At 38.8% G+C, this 17,016-nt stretch overlaps 1 protein-coding gene and 1 long non-coding RNA gene across 2 annotated transcripts in view; one reads left to right on the top strand and one right to left on the bottom strand.

Moving 5' to 3' along the window:
• GLUD1 (glutamate dehydrogenase 1) overlaps window positions 1-17,016 on the bottom strand; it is a 40,017-nt gene that overhangs the window by 9,277 nt on the left and 13,724 nt on the right. Inside the window, exons 2-8 of the mRNA XM_027129664.1 lie at window positions 14,526-14,606; window positions 13,926-13,981; window positions 12,680-12,743; window positions 8,063-8,157; window positions 2,911-3,090; window positions 1,561-1,698; window positions 7-144 (exon numbers count right to left, since the gene is read on the bottom strand). Of these exons, the coding sequence (XP_026985465.1) occupies window positions 7-144; window positions 1,561-1,698; window positions 2,911-3,090; window positions 8,063-8,157; window positions 12,680-12,743; window positions 13,926-13,981; window positions 14,526-14,606 (752 nt within the window). The remainder of the gene's footprint in view (window positions 1-6; window positions 145-1,560; window positions 1,699-2,910; window positions 3,091-8,062; window positions 8,158-12,679; window positions 12,744-13,925; window positions 13,982-14,525; window positions 14,607-17,016) is intronic.
• LOC113632502 (uncharacterized) lies at window positions 3,074-7,510 on the top strand. Its single transcript, XR_003437838.1, has 2 exons — window positions 3,074-5,961; window positions 7,299-7,510. It is a non-coding gene; the product is annotated as an uncharacterized LOC113632502 (long non-coding RNA).

Genomic DNA, 17,016 nt, shown 5'->3' with positions numbered 1-17,016 from the left:
TGTCACCTTGGCTTTGACTCTGGGTGCATTGGACTTGGTCAGCTGCTTCTCACTGGCAGCAGGGATCAATATGTCACAGTCAGCCTCCAAGATGCTCCCTTCATAGATCTTTGCTTTGGGGAAGCCCAGGATTGTTCCATGTTGCTATAATTGATTGAAAATCAGAATTAATGGTTGCAACAGAGTTTAAATGTTTATGTTTAGTGCCTATGATATGAAGACTCATTTAGTAGGAGGTCTTTGAGTTACATTAAAAAAAATAAGCAAACAAAATGAAAAGACAACCCACAGAATGGGAGAAAATACTTGTAAATGAAGCGACCAACAAGGGATCAATCTCCAAAATATACAAGCAGCTCATGCAGCTCAATATCAAAAAAACAAACAACCCAATGCAAAAATGGGTGGAAGATCCAAATAGACATTTCTCCAAAGAAGACAGACAGATGGCCAAGAGCCACATGAAAAGACCCTCAACATCACTAATAATTAGAAAAATGCAAATCAAAACTACAACGAGGTATCACCTCACACTGGTCAGAATGGCCATCATCAAGAAATCTACAGACAATAAATGCTGGAGAGGGTGTGGAGAAGAGGGCACCCTCTTGCACCGTTGGTGGGAATGTAAATTGGTACAGCCACTATGGAGAACACTATGGAGGTTCCTTAAAAAACTAAAAATAGAGCTACCATATGATCCAGCAATCCCACTACTGGACATATATCTGGAGAAAACCATAATTAGAAAAGCCACGTGTATCCCAATGTTCACTGCAGCACTATTCACAATAGCCATGACATGGAAGCAACCTAAGCGTCCATCGACAGATGAATGGATAAAGAAGATGTGGTATGTATATACAATGGAATATTAATTACTCAGCCATAAAAAAGAATGAAATGATGCCATTTGCAGCAACATAGATGCAACTAGAGATTATCATACTAAGTGAAATAAGTCAAAAAGAGAAAGGCAAATATCATGATATCATGTATATGTGGAATCTAAAATATGGCAGTCTAAAAAGGATGAAATAATGCCATTTGCAGAGACCTGGATGGACCTAGAGATTGTCATACTGAGTGAAGTCAGACAGAGAAAGACAAACATCATGATATTGCGTATATGTGGAATCTAAAAATGGTACAAATGAACCTATTTACAAAACAGAAATAGAGTCACAGATGTAGAAAACAAACTTATGGTTACCGGGGTGGGGGGAGGTGGGGAGGGATAAATTGGGAGCTTGGGATTGACACATATACAGTACTCTATATAAAACAAATAACTAATAAGGACCTACTATATAGCACAGGGAACTAACTCTACTCAATACTCTGTTATCACCTGTATAGGAATAGAATCTAAAAAAGAATGGATATATGTATAACCGATTCACTTTGCTGTACAGCAGAAACTAACACAACACTGCAAATCAACTATACTCCGATAAAAATTAATTTTAAAAAAAAGCAATGCAAACAGATCTCAATAATACTTATTTCAACTTTACAACATTCAGGTGGTCAAACTGTTCAGATATTACACTAACATACCAATTTGAAGTCTTCTAGTTCCTTTGGGTCAATACCATCTGGATTCCATATGCTCCCATCAGATTCACCAACACCAACACATTTAGCACCAAAACGATGTAAATATCTCATAGAGTGCAGGCCCACATTACCAAATCCCTGTGAAGTACAGTTGTACATGAAACAAAAATCAAAGTCCTAGCATAGACGATAAATGTCATATTCTGACCAATACAATTCTGTTGGTTTAGAAGTAATTCTCAAAATCCTTCTGATAAAAGAAACAACGTCTCTCTTCAACAATAAATTTGCTTTGGAATGTGGAACCCAACCCTTTGTCCTCTGTGATAATGAGTCCTGAGGACATTCAGTGACATGCAGCCTTGCTGGCCTATAAAGAAATGGCAGTGATGTCAATGATGCTATCTAGGACCTCAGTTCCTGATGACCGGATGTCCTATGGTCGTGAAAAGATAAGTCAGTAATTGCGAAGGGTATGGGTTTTATTTTAAAGTAGGATTTAACTTAATTTTGATTCCTCTAAGTAAACTAATCAATCACCACACAAAAGTTGAAATTTGGATCATTGTGTAAACCCTCTGTATACACATAATAGTTTAAGAGATGTCCCCTTCTGGATACAATTGCAATTTAAATATCAAACAAAAGAAGTTGATGATAGTTTCATGTTTCTGAGAGATACTTGGTTTAGTCCCATGAATCTTACCAAGGTTCAAAAAATAAAGGATGTATTACTCTGCATATGTCCATTTTAAAACTTAAGAGATCCAAAGAATCAAATTTTAAAAACTGCAAATCTAGGGGCTCCAATCGAGGAGTACAAGGATGTGCAACTCACCTCTTCCCAGAAATACATCAAAAATACATCTACAAATGGAACAGTTCTCACAGAATACCTACTGAACACTAGACCTCAAACACCTGAAAGGACAAGAAAGATCCCCATATAATCAGGTAGGACAAAATGGAAAAAAAAAAAAAAAAGCAACTGGGATGGGACCTGTGCCCCTGGAAGGCAGCTATAAAAGAGGAAAGGTTCCCACACTCTGGGAAGCCCCATCACTGGTGGGAAGATCAGAAAGGGAGCTTCAGAGGCTCAGAGGAGAGAGCAACAACTGGTTTGTGGAAGCTTGGGATTAGCAGATGCAAACTATTATAAGATGGATAAACAACAAGGTCCTACTGTATAGCACAGGGAACTATATTATAACTGAATCACTTTGCTGTACAGCAGAAATTAACACATTACAAATCTCCAATAAAATTTTAAAAAATGCAAATCTTAAAACACTGAAAAAAATTATTATTATATGTATATCAGTTATTCTTTAAGAAAGCAAACATTTTTACCTGAACAACAAATGTTTTATCTCCAAATCCTGGTGTCATTCCTAAAATACTCATGTAAGAAGCTTCATTGATGAAGTTTTCAATCCCATGGAAAACTCCCCGACCAGTAGCAGAGATCCGTCCGTGGATTCCACCCTGACTGATGGGTTTACCGGTAACACAGGCATGGGCATTAATATCCTGCAAAAGAAGGGCAAAAATAAAAGATGAAATATCAACATCAATTTCTATGAGGACCAACATAAAGAAGCATTAAAGTGCAAACACATTCTCATTTAACTAATAAGCTCATTAGGAGTGTGTGTGTGTTTAAGGTATACGTTCATCAATAGGGGTAAGTCTCACCTTTTCAAGTTTCTGTTCCTAGAAAATATGTAATAAAGTAGACTATTTTCTGATGGGAGAAACAGGGTTTTTAGGAATTAAACATCAAGGAAATACAAACAGCAGGATCACACAAGTAGAGGGAGTTCAGCTTAAAACTATTATTCCTTCACCAAGTGCTTAAGCCCTACTAAGTAAGGGTATACATGTCACCTGGAATTGTCTTAAAAGTTATCATAAGACTTGAGCACGTCACCAGAACAGAACCTAAGATAGGAAGAGCCACTACAGTGTTCATGGATGGGAAGACTCAACACTGTAAAAATATTTTTCTGCCAAACTAATCTAGAAATTCAATTAAGTGTCACTTTTAAAAAAGAACTTTAAAAGATAACTCAAGTTCACCTAAGAGTGGATTAACAAAAGTATTCAAGAAATAAAAAAGAAAGAAAAAATAACTAAGCTTTGCAGGGCAACTGGAATACCTATCAAGATAAAAAGCCATTAATCCAGAAATTCTAATTCCATACTATATATACAATTGTATATATACAAAGAATTGTGTATATATAGTATGGTATTACTGGAGTTAAAAAAAAGGGGTACACGTGGGTGAGACACAGAGGCCCATGCCCATGTGTCAGTAGAGCACCTCCTGTAGTAGCTGTTAGCTCTAAGAAGCCGAGTGGGAGAGTAAGTCTTCTCCTTCCTGTACTCTCTGTATTGACAGTATGCATGTATTCTGGTTCAGAAACAAGAATAATTAGAAGGAAGAAAGGGGCTTGGGAGGGCTTCCCTTCCAAGGGATAAACTGGAAGCAACCAGTTTAGCATATACTATAAACTGTAGCAAGCAGAACAGTGCATAATAGACAAATCTGTTGTCTTCTGTGGGACAGGAGAAACTAGAGACAGTCTTACTGTATACAGAAAATGAGTATTACATACAGGAAGCATTTTAAGTCAGTGGCTAAAGTATGGACTATTTAATAAATTTGTTGAGGCAACTTGCTGCCCATGTGACGTGAAACAAGATAAAGTGCCGTACTTCATATCATATTCCCCACCCCTCAACGTATGTCCTAGCTGGGTAAGTTAAAAAGTGACTGTTTAATAAGAACTTTTAGAATTGTATTAGCTGTATCATTACCAACAAAAAGAACAGAAGTAAAAACAACAGAACAGTCTAGTAAAGTGATTTATGGAATTAGTAGTTTTCCCACGGTTTTCCTTCATGAATAGTTAATGCTTATGAGTACAGAATTGCAAACCAAGTTAAGTGCCAAATGCTCTCGAACAGAGAAAATGCAAATGCTGGAGCTGACAGCAATCCTGTCAGAGGTCAGGCACGGTGCCGGTTGGCTGGCTGGCTGCGAGATGCCCAGCATACCTAATTGTTTTGGAAGCCTGGGCCCCGGTGGAGAACTTCCTTGCTCTCCAGCACCCACACTTCTGGGCGAGGCTAGGCAAAAGAAGCTGCGTGTTCAGGTATACGTCTGAAAATAAGAAACAAAGACTGCGGCTTCTTACCTTAGGCTCTGATTTTGTATTTCCTATCACTTTAAGGAGGACAGTCTTTTACCAGTGTTTAGTCCAAGGTTTAGTTGGCAGGGCCTCACAAAACTTTCTTTTGTCACCTTTGGGAGAGAGCTACGAATAACAATGTACTGCCCACTGTTTTGTACTGTTCAGTCTAATGCCTTGCTTAAAAAAGAATGAAAGACCATAACCAGAGCTCATTTAACATAAGAAGGTGACATGGAAGAGCAACATTTTGGAAATGGCAGTCAAAACCAAACTTCTTTGAAGTGTCTCATACTGCTCCTGTTTTATTTCAGGGGATTTGTGGAATTTACCTGGTTCAGTGTTTATAAATATTTATTTTTTATGCTTACTGAGGGCCAGTTATAATTATACTATCATTCACTTAATCCTCATGACTGTCTCATGAACTAGGTGCTATTAGTATGGTCATTTCACATGTAAGGAAAGTGAGGCACAGAGAGCTTAAGGCACTTGCCCCAGGTCTCAGAGCTGGTATGTGAAGGAGCCACTCCCAGAATCCAGGGTGTCTGAGTGTGCTCCCAACTACACACTACATCACCCCCCAGGAAATGAGACAACCCTAAATTCCTCCATTAGATGCCCCCTTCCTTCCTTTCAGAGGAAACAATATTCCTCCTCTTCTAAGGCTGATCTTTCCACTAGGGCCCTTAAAAGATGAATCTGTGGCCCACACCAATCAACATGCCAAGAACAGCAAAAACCTTTCTCTTAGACAACAGGCACCTTTCAAGCTGTCTCCTCTCTAGTGCCATTTTTCTTAAGTGAGGGCTACTCTTCATGCCCTACTTCCCTCTCAACACGCCCTTGCAGTCTGGCTCCAGCCTCACTATTCCAATCTAGTTGCTGAATTGCTTTCTTCTCAGAACCACCCCCTCAGGACATCCACAACGCGAAGCTCTTGGCACTTCTCATTCTTTTCTAACTAATTGTTCCTCCCCTCCACCCCCCAATCACTCTTCAATCTGTCCATTCCTCTCCAACTCTATGGCAGGCCAATATCATCTCTTTTGGACTCCTGTGTAGTCTCCTGTCCCCAACAATCCCATTCTCTGCTGCACACAGAGTGAAGCTTACTGTGTCACACACCTGCTTACAATTAGCACTTCACTGGCTTCCCTCTGTTTTCAGGACAAAGAACAAAGTCCTTGCTGTCACCTACAAGGTAGGAATCTGGTCCAACTCTCCTCTGCTGGCCTCTCTCCTGCCCTCTCTACTCTGGCCACCATAGTGTTCCCTCAGCCTCTCAGGTTCACCTCTTTTCACATCAGGACCTTTACCCAGGTGCTTCCTTCTGCTTCCAACCCTTGGCCAGTGCCACTTCCCCTGGTTGATGTGTACTCATCTTTCAGAGTGCAGACCAGAAGGTTACATCTCAAGCAGGCTTTTCTGATCCTACTCCAGAGACGTGGTCAGGTCCCCAGTACTCTTCATAGCATCAAAACGTTTCCTTCCTGGGCTTCCCTGGTGGCGCAGTGGTTGAGAGTCCGCCTGCCGATGCAGGGGACACGGGTTCGTGCCCCGGTCCGGGAGGATCTCATATGCCACGGAGCGGCTGGGCCCGTGAGCCATGGCCGCTGAGCCTGTGCTCCGCAATGGGAGAGGCCACAACAGTGAGAGGCCCGTGTACCGAAAAAAAAAAAAAAAACCACCACCACCAACAAAAAACTTTTCCTTCTAGCCTTTACCCCAATTGTATTGAACTCCTTGCTGTACTTTAAGCCTCCTGTGTAGTAAGTGCTCTCTCTATATTTTTAAAATAAATTGTGAGCAGTTAGGGTAGGGGGTCCCTGGAGGAAGAGAACCAGGCATGGCTTTCTTGACATGAGAAGCCATTTTGTGATCTAAGCCATTTTTTATCAAAGTCTGTCTACAATGCTTGGACTTGAACAGGTCTCAATTATTAATGATCTTAAGGGAACAAAAGAATGTTATCAAGCAAGAGAAGTAACAATAGCCAAGGTAATTTATCAGTTGTAAAGACTCCCAGTTCTGTTTCAATGGTAAAGATAAGCCTGAAGTGCTCAACCTTCAGATCAACTGGAACCTAAGGGATGATGATGTTGACCTTTTCTGATCTTAGTGACTTAACTAAAGCTTGGACTATGCCAACCACCCAAGTCCCTTCATGAATATGCAGGTACCCTTAACTTAAAACTTCCCCAATTTTGCTGTTCAGGGAGACACTGCTTTGGGAGAGATCCCAGTGTTCTCCCTACTTGCTGCAAGTGATAAATCCTTCTACCGATCTTTGGCTTGGTTGTGTCTTTTGGCTCGACACCCACCAAGAGATGAACCCAGTTTTTGGGTAACAAAATGTCTTTTCAACTCACTTTCTCTTCCTACTCCTTAAGTGTTTTTCAAGGTTCCATCCCTTTCAAGGACGAAGTTAGTTGTTCTTCTTGTGTTCTGTATTAATAGCACTACTTCTGCTCAGTCCCCAGACTCTAAGTCCTCCTGGTTCTTTCTGACTCAATCCTGTCCTTTTCTTTGGTCCCACAGATGCAACCCAGTCCTGCTGAGTCTACCTCTGTCATGAGCCAATGCTTCTCCCCAGCCCTATCGCTCCCGGCTGTGAAGACAGACACTGACACTGTGGAGGCCATCTCTTTGCTCCAGCCTAACACTGCTGCCGACCCCTCTCCCCTAAGGAAGGGTCAGCATCAAAGGCTCCCCCGCTGACTAGCAAGTAAAATAAAAACACTGGGACTTGAGTATTTTTCTACTCTTCCACTTACTTCATCATTCTCTTACTACCTTTCTAAATGTGCCTTATCTTCAGACAATCTGAGCTCTACAGTTTCCCCTCCTATCCTCCAAATCTCCATGTTTAAATTCTATCCATTTTCAATGTCCAGCCCTGACCAAATACCTCTTCCAGGAAGCCTGCTTTTAGAAACTCTGCACCCTGCTATTACACTATCTCCATACCTTATCTGCTTAATGTGTCTTAGTTCCTTTGAGGGAAAAGCCCGAACTGAATGCTTCCTTATTTCCCTTTAACTGTCTTGTAGTGTATCCTGCCCTGGGAGGTGATCTTTGAGGGCCCATCCCAGTGGTCAGGACAGGGTTGCATATGAGTAAAAGCTCAATCCAAGTTCACTGCATTTATGATATAAGATAGACAGAAGTAATATATAAAATCACGATATGATTAAAGGAGAGGAGAAAAACCCAGTGAATTCTCCCCTTATACATATCATCATTTGAACTGTTATTTCTGGTAGATAGCAAATGAAGCCCTCAGAGCTTTGGTGGGTACTCACATAGTGCCCTATGGTGCTAGCATAGGTGTCAGCAATCCAGGACATCTCCCGCTCGCCTGTGCTCATGTCTGGGGCAGGCACATCAATGCCAGGACCTGGGGGCACAGGGAAAGGGCATTGCACCAATTTTTAAGATAAATGCATCTCAAACACATAGATCCTTGCAATTCTCTATAATAACAAAGCTACCACGGCTAGAACACTTTAGATTTCATCTAGGTTACTAATTCAAGACATAGAAATACTTATTAAATGTTTCATTACAAAATTTACAGATACACAGTGTTACATGATAACTTCTCCCACTGGTGTTCACTTGCTATGTGAAATTAGCTATGCACAACTGATAAGCCACTCAACAGATTTCTGAATGTTGCAAGCATAGGCAAATCAGTTTAGCCTCTCTTGACCTCAGTTCCTTAAACTGTACTTAGAGATAACAGTACCATAAGGAGGGTTGTTATGGTTAGAAAGTTTATGTGTATGAGACAGCACAGTGACACACTTGCTTACTGGGCGTGTAAGTCCTCCTCACCAAGTAGAAAAAGGGAAAAGACACACTGCTGAAGTATTATGTTAAGCCCCATAATACTTTTACCCATGACATAATGCTGCTTTGACCTATTACTCAAAGCTTACTCTGTACAGAAAGTTTTAGGCCTTGACTTTCAGTTCCTCAGATCAGCAAATAAAAAGTTTGAAGATAACAAGAAGCTAGCCCACAGGCAGCAACAAGTGCCAATGACAGCACTAATGCTGATGTCCAGTGAGATCTCAGATGGAAATGTATTAAATGGTGCCCACTCAAATCTGTAAAGGCAGGAATACATAGAAATATACCCATCAAAACAGTAAGAACACAATACAAAACAACCTAATTATTTAATGGGTCATCTATACAATGAAATACTATGCAGCCATTACAAAGAATGATGTACATCCATGTAAATCACTTGGGATCATCACCAAAACATACATGTGGTGAAAAAAAGCAGGTTTCATATAGCATGTATAAGTTCCCATTCATATAAAATTCTCTTTATATATACCGATGTATAATAACTATACATATTTCCATATGTATATATGTATGCAGAGGTTTAGAAAGACATGCACAAACTTTTTCACTATGTTTAGACTTCAGCATTGTTTACGACTTTCTATATTGTTTTAATTGTAAAATACAAACTCGTTATCTTTATGAAAAGAAAAACACAACTTTTAAATGATTAAACTACTGTCTCCCAAATTAAGTTCTTTCTAAGAGGTATACTTGAGTTCTTCCTATAATTAGTACTTATAATCAACAGAATAAGGTCCATTCTAATATTCTTCTACATTTTAGGGGCCCAGGCCCTACATATGTACTTCTTGATGCAAGTTGTGATGTGACGATACAGGATTGGTGTAAGACAACTTTGAAATGGTCAAAGTTTTGTTTTTTACACTCTTGCTCCCCATTCCGTACCCAACTTGTAACTCTTCTATGTCCTGGTACTCTCTTCCTTAGGCGTCTTACAAATATCAAGAAGTCTAACTTCCCCCAATCCACCCTCACCCCATACAACTTTCCTGCTTGGAACAGTTAATGCCATATCCTAGCCTCATCCTCTGACAAAAGGGCTCTACTGTTCCACTGGCCACAATTCCCATTCCTTTACAGTGACATACCTCAACTGGAGGGTAATACAAGTATATTTAATCATATCGCTTTTCTCCTAAGGTATAAATGACAAATTGCTCCCACATCTCTTTAGAGGTATCTACAAAAGTATTTATGCTTGTTTTCAGCAACACCAAGTGTTAAATAAGCTTGTTGCCTCAAATAACAATTCTATTTGGAGAAGGGCAAGTTTGAGGTATGTAGTTTGTAAATCAAAAACATAATGATAAATTGTTTTTCAAAAACAATTATTATTCTAGATATGCTGAAGTCAGATAGCTCCCCCTACCCAAAGCAAAAATCACAAAATATTATTAGGCTTGTGAGTTTTCTACTCCATACAAAATCAATGTATAGGGATGTACAGATTACAAGCAATTCCTGGATTACAGGTAAATTCTCAAATACCTACAGGTGTGAAAGTCCATCCTTTTAAAAACAGGTAACTACCCTTAGGAAAGTTAAAATGCCATCACTCAATCCCGAAACAGTATAAATAAGATAAAAAATTGGCTGAAAAAAGCAACTGCTTTCACAGAACATGAATGTAGGGGTAAAGCTAAAAGGGTAATTTTGGTGCATAGAGATATAGTGGATGAAAAGGGAATTTCACAGTTTACAAAGGTGGTATCAAAACTCACATAACAGAATTAACACCCTTGCACAAACTAAAAAAGAAGAGAGAAAGAAAAAGGAAGGACCACTTCTCAACTCATTCTATGAGGCTAGTATTATCCTGCTATCAAAGACTTCTTAAGAAAAGAATACGGCAGACTAATATCTCTTGGAACAGTATCAGAATGAATAAAATACTTATGAATAAACTTAACAAAAGTAGTGTGAGACCTGTACACACAAGCCACAACTACTGAAGCCCGCGTACCGAAACCAAGAGCAGCCCCCGCTCGCCGCAACTAGAGAAAGCCCGCGCGCAGCAATGAAGACCCAACACAGCCAAAAATATATAAATAAAAAACCCCAAATAAATAAATAAATAAAATGTATGTTTAAAAACAAAAACAAATGGAAAGGCATTCAGTGTTCATGGACTAGTTTAAAGTGGAAAATAGAATAAGGTATGAATGTTTTCCCTTGGATGAAAAGTGGCATTGTTGGGGGGGGTGGGTGGTGGGATGAACTGGGAGACTGGGATTGACATGTATACACTAATGTATAAAATACACTATATATACACTACTATGTATAAAATAGATAACTAATGAGAGCCTACTGTATAAAAAATAAAACAAAATTAAAAATAAAAAAGGTTAAGATGGCAACACTCTACAAACAGGTCTACAGAATCGAAGCAAGCCCTATCAAAACCAGAGCTGACTCTTTTTGCAGAAATTGAAAAGCTGACCTTAAACTCACACGAAGTGACAGAACCAGGACCCAGATTCAGGTCTAACTCATAATCTGAAACTCTGTGGAAAGGGAAGTGAGAAAATAACCGAAATGACGTCAGTTCCAAAGGTTTGCTCAGGAGTAGTTCTGTGCCCTAGAGAGGGAAAGAATGCCAACTGCATTCCCTTATGCTACAAAGCTTTCTGGGCCGGCCCAGATGTCAGTTTAGCTGCATGGTGGCTTTTGCACATAAGCAAAAAAGTCAAATTGCTAATATTTAAGCTTTCGGTGTTTCAATGAATCACTTTTTAACCTTTGCAATTACAGGGTTCTTGTCAATATAGAGAAAATTAAGCTGGATATCCTCTATATATGGACAATAAATACAACTGAATAAAGTCTGAAACCACTCAAGACTATTAAATACGTTTGAGATTTAAGCTAAGAGTTTAAGCTAAGTTATGATATAAAAAATTATGAAGTCTATCAGAATTAGTAGATATTTCTGTGAAGGAGGTAGTTATCTCATTAACTAGTGCTACCCCTGTACAATGACTGTGTAAGTACAGCTCACGGCAGTGCCAGGGAGGATGCATGCCAAGAATCCAAATGCCTTTTAAATTATAAAAGACAGGACAAATCTAGTAAAGTTCTAGTGTTACTTAAAAGGGGCAGATTTCAAAATAAGGATATATTAAGTTCACAGGAACTTGTCAACAGTGAGAAGAATACTGGGGAAGGAAAACAAGAGGGACAGGAAAACAGAAATTTCTTTCCTATTTTAGTCAGTCTTCTTAGTTTTAACTATTGTTAAAGGGGCAAAATTCTATTAATGATTTTATTTTTTAAAACAAATCAGAATCTTTCTAGGACAAGAAAATAAATAGACAATTTGCTTGAAATTTAAAGATTAAATAATAATTATATATTACAGAAAAGAATATTGACATCTCATACACAAAATAATATATGACACAGATAATAGTACGATAGAAAATCAAGGAAATGAAGATCAGTACCCTCAGAAATTTAGTCCGAGTAACAAACATTAGGAGCCCCAGGAATCCTTAAAATCAGCCAGTGATGTCACAGTGAGTATCAATCAGCATGAGCCTCCACACTCCCAGCCTGTGCCCACTGCTTTGAAGGGAAAGGCCTGCTTAAGCCTCCAATTCCAAACAGCATCAGTTTTCTCACTGCTTTCGCAACAGGATTACTATTGCAAAACTGCTTTTTGCATATTAAAAACTGTTTATAATGCAGGCATTATTTAGTTCCTAAAATCTTTTTGGATGTCACAATTGTGATTGTGCTTGTTGTTCAATGCTGTTACACTGATCAAAAACCTTTATTATGTCTGTACAAGGAGAAGGGGTGGAAGTGACCTCTCCTGGTATCCACACTGTATACTGAGAACCTGAACTTTTCTATTAGAGAGGTGTCATGAACAGGCCCAGGTATGTTCACCATGTTTAACACAGAACCCAATTTCTCAAAGTAAGAGGGCAAGTCTCTCTATGCATGTATAGACAAAAGCAGGAGTTTAAATTACGACAATTACTTTTTAGATGTTCCCACTCTGTGTAAATCTACATGGCAATACATACCAATAAAGCCCTTCTTTGCCAGCTCCATGGTGAACCTCCTTGTGATCTTTTCCAGTTCATTATCCTAGAAAGGAAAAAGGTGAAACACAAACAATAATGAAAAAATAATTTTTGATAGAAAAACCACTTGTGGAGATAACTAATAGTTGCATCCTATTTTCTACTTATAGGATATTTTCATATATCTTCTTGTGTAATCTTCAGAGCAATTCATAAAGTAGGTATTTCCATTTTAAACGGAAATTAAATTTTAAATTTGAGAGACCAGAAATTAGGTTACGTAAGGAACAGATAGTAGCGCTAAGGCTCAAACCTGTTCTCCTTGTATTAATACAGGATCTTATGAGCAATCCTTATGGTGTATTTTCATTTAAATTGCAAATTTAAAAAATAAAATCATATATATTGTTCGTATACAGATATTTATTCACATAATTTATTTAACTTAATACAGAGGTTAATTAGCAGCTTAAATTAACTTGGAATTGATAGGATAAATAATAAAATTTTTACCAAACTAGTTAAGATATGTCACTAGAACCTTAGGATCCCAACATAAAAACCTCAGAGCACAGTTATATATAGTATATGATAATATTTATATATAGAATACATTTATATTATAGTCGCATATAACACGCATGAATATAAATGCTTAAGAATATCAAGGTATACTAATTATATTAATTACATTTTAACCAAGTAAGGAAATGAAAAAGGACATTGATGTAAGTAGGTGACCTTTCATATGGCAAAACACTCAATGAGTTAATTATCTGCTTGTTTTTCCATTCCTTTTAAAAGCAATAGGATGACTTCCCTGGTGGCGCAGTGGTTAAGAATCCGCCTGCCAATGCAGGGTACACGGGTTTGAGCCCTGGTCCGGGAAGATCCCACATGCCGCACAGCAACTAAGACCATGCGCCACAACTACTGAGCCTGTGCTCTAGAGCCCACGAGCCACAACTACTGAAGCCCGTGCACCTAGAGCCTGTGCTCCGCAACAAGAGAAGCCACTGCAATGAGAAGCCCATGCACCGCAACGAAGAGTAGCCCCTGCTCACCACAACTAGAGAAAGCCACACGCAGCAACAAAGACCCAACACAGCCAAAAATAAATAAAGAAAGAAATTTATAAAAGCAATAGGAACCATTAATCTCACTGGTATAGGGGATACACAGAAGTCCAGTCATTTCAAGTCCTTTGTAAATGCACCATGTGCACTAATGTCACTTTGATACTTACGGTATAGTTCTTGGGATTGATCTTAACACCAGCTTTGGCACCCCCAAATGGCACATCTGAAAGAGAAGTCTGAAAGTTATTCCATATAAAGGCTAAAAGAATTAAAAAGGCAGAAAGCACTGTGTAATATTATAAAAGTGTGATACTTTTAGCTTTAGTTTCAGAAAATTCAATAAATAAACCCACAATCTCTTCTAAAATGTTGTACCTTAATATTCTAGTGAACAGAATACTAGACTAGGCAAATTACAATGCATATTTAATCAGTGTGCTTTACTATTTCTAAAATGTAATGGCATATTTATTTTCCTTATTACTGATTTGGTCTTATTTACAGAGTATAGAAAGGGATTTAAACAAAGATCTACACTTAAGGAAAATTCAATTAGTTCCTATAAGGTTCCCCATTAAAAAAAAAAGACTAAATCTTAATTAAGACTAATTGAAAAATGATATGTCAAACTGTGCAACCTAAAACAAAAACAAAAAACCCCCACTTCTGATGAGGTATATTTCTCTAACATCTTAAAAGTAACCTTGTATGCAAACATATTTCCCCAAAGAGTTCTTATTAGGTAGCAGCAAAAGGAGACCACTTACCAACCACTGCACACTTATATGTCATCAGAGAAGCCAGAGCTTTTACTTCATCTACACTCACATCAGTGCTGTAACGGATACCTGGCGGTTTAAAAAAAAGAGGGGGGTGAGAAAGAAGGGGATATATTTAGAACATCCTTCTGGCATGTTGAAAAAAGAATTCTAGAAATTGAAAATGTCCACACTTTTTATGGTTATTTTCAAGAACACCTAAAGTAGCTTATGACTAAAGAGTCAATAGGGGGACTTCCCTGGTGGTCCAGTGGTTAAGATTCCATGCTTCCACTGCAGGGGGGCTCGGGTTTGATCCCTGGTTGGGGAACTAAGATCCCACATGCTGTGTGGCTTGGCCAGAAAAAAAAAAAAGAGTCAGTAGGAAAAAAGCTGCTAATTAGATACCCAGAAAGAGCGACAGAATGAGCACTGAATTTGATTCAAGTATTTTCATATTTAAGAGAGTAAGATTGGTGAAGTTCAGTGTTTGCTTTCTGGTATGAGTAGCATCAAGTAGGGTTTCTGGAGATTTCGAGATAAGATAGCCCTGTCCTTCAGGGACTTATAACCCAGTGGGAAATAACAGTAAATATGATTTCACAGACAAAAATTACCTTCAAATGAATGATTTTTACCCTTTCAGGGAGACAAGTAACTCCATGGAGGCTTTTCTTTCTTTTACTTTTTGCTTTAGGTGACCTGGTAGCAGAGAGTTCAAGAATTTTGCTATAGGCAAATGGACAGTTAACAGGCTTGACAGTTTCAACTTGAATATCAGATGTCTAAATAGAGGTTTTGGCTTCAATGGGGTATAACCAAAGAGATCCTTACCTGTAACTCCCTTCACCCACTGCCAGCCTCTTTCAACCAAGAAGTGAGAAGCTTGACAAAGTCATCTCTCCTTCCTGGAAACGAGCAATTCCCTTCACTCTTCTATAAGGATGGGAGGTAGCCAAGCAGACAGGCAACTCGGGGTCTTAATGCCCCCAATCCTCTACCAAACTAGATGTTTGGTAGAGGGGACACAGAAAGCGGCTATGCCCACTACTTTGGTTTTGGGGGTCTTAGTCAATAACCCTTACAAGTTTTGCAGGGTTAAGCCACCTCTCATCCTTTTAGTCTACTGCTTCTCAACCCCAAGGAAGAAGGCCTGAGTGAGGCTGATGTTTTGCACACTGCTTGGGGCTCCCTGACACTGAGTCACAAGTATGGGGGCCCAGGGACACCTCTTAAAGGATTCTGGGAATAAAAGAATCAAAAAATAAATATTTTCCAGATAGAAATACACAGTATTCTCATGGACCAGCAGTTTGAGAAAACTCCCTTAGTCATTTAAAAAAGCTGGCTTCTTGGATGTTTCAGAAAACACCTACCTGAACATAAACAACACGTTTCAAGAGAATTTCATCTGTCAGTACATGATCATAAAGAGCAAATTCTGAAACTGAACATATTTCTTTGTCCTATCAGAAAAATAAAATGAATATATTTAGAAAAGCAAGCTCTTAGAAAACTGTATCTTGCATATAATGGGTTCTCAGATTATTTGTGGAATAAATTGTTATTAAAATTTTAGAATGAGAAATGACAGCGTTTTGGGGTTTTTTTTTTTTTGCATATAGCAGATACCTGTTGCTATAAGCTTGCTTCCTCATTTTGTTCAGGTCTTTATTAAAAACCTTCTTCATTCTGAGAGGCCCTCCCTGACCACCCCTTTTAAAATAATTTAAAATAGCACTTCTTCCTCATCCCCACTCTCCAGCCCCTATTTACTTTAAATTGACTTTATGTTTGTTTACTCTCCAGCTTCCACCACCACCCACCCCCACCCCAGCAAATTAGCACCATGAAGACAGACTTTCTTTTGTCTACTAATTCTTGGTGCCTAACACAGAAAATTTGCGTGTATTAGGCACTCAAATACATGTGGAATAAATATGACTATTTCTTGACTCTTAAAACTTAAGGTAGAAAGACAGAATCCATGTTAAAATTTTGACATACATGTAAGTCAGTGCCTGTGCATATTATGGAATAAAAAGCACTAAAAAGCAAAAGTACCAGGTCCTAAAAACTATTCCAGAAAAAAAAAAAAATCCAAAATTTGTAAGTAATATTAAGACCAAACACTGTCAACAAAAATTGTTTAATTAAATTGAAGTATTCAGGTATACAACATAGTAATTCACTACTTTTATAGATTATACTCCATTTAAAGTTATTACAGGGACCTCCCTGGTGGCGCAGTGGTTAAGAATCCTCCTGCCAATGCAGGAGACACAGGTTTGAGCCCTGGTCCGGGGAAGATCACACATGCCACGGAGCAACTAAGCCTGTGCGCCACAACTTCTAAGCCTGTGCTCTAGAGCCCGAGGGCTACAACTACTGAGCCCATGCTCCACAACTACTGAAGCCCGCACACCTAGAGCCCGGGCACTGCAACAAGAGAAGCCACCGCAGTGAGAAGCCCGAGCACCGCAACAATGGGTAGCCCCTG

The sequence above is a fragment of the Aethalodelphis obliquidens genome, unplaced genomic scaffold, assembly GCF_003676395.1.
Source record: "Aethalodelphis obliquidens isolate GAN/ISIS:26980383/991018 unplaced genomic scaffold, ASM367639v1 scaffold37, whole genome shotgun sequence".
Lineage (NCBI taxonomy): Eukaryota > Metazoa > Chordata > Mammalia > Artiodactyla > Delphinidae > Aethalodelphis > Aethalodelphis obliquidens.
Note: the sequence above shows the minus strand (reverse complement) of the source record. Positions and strands in the feature narration are given on the sequence as shown.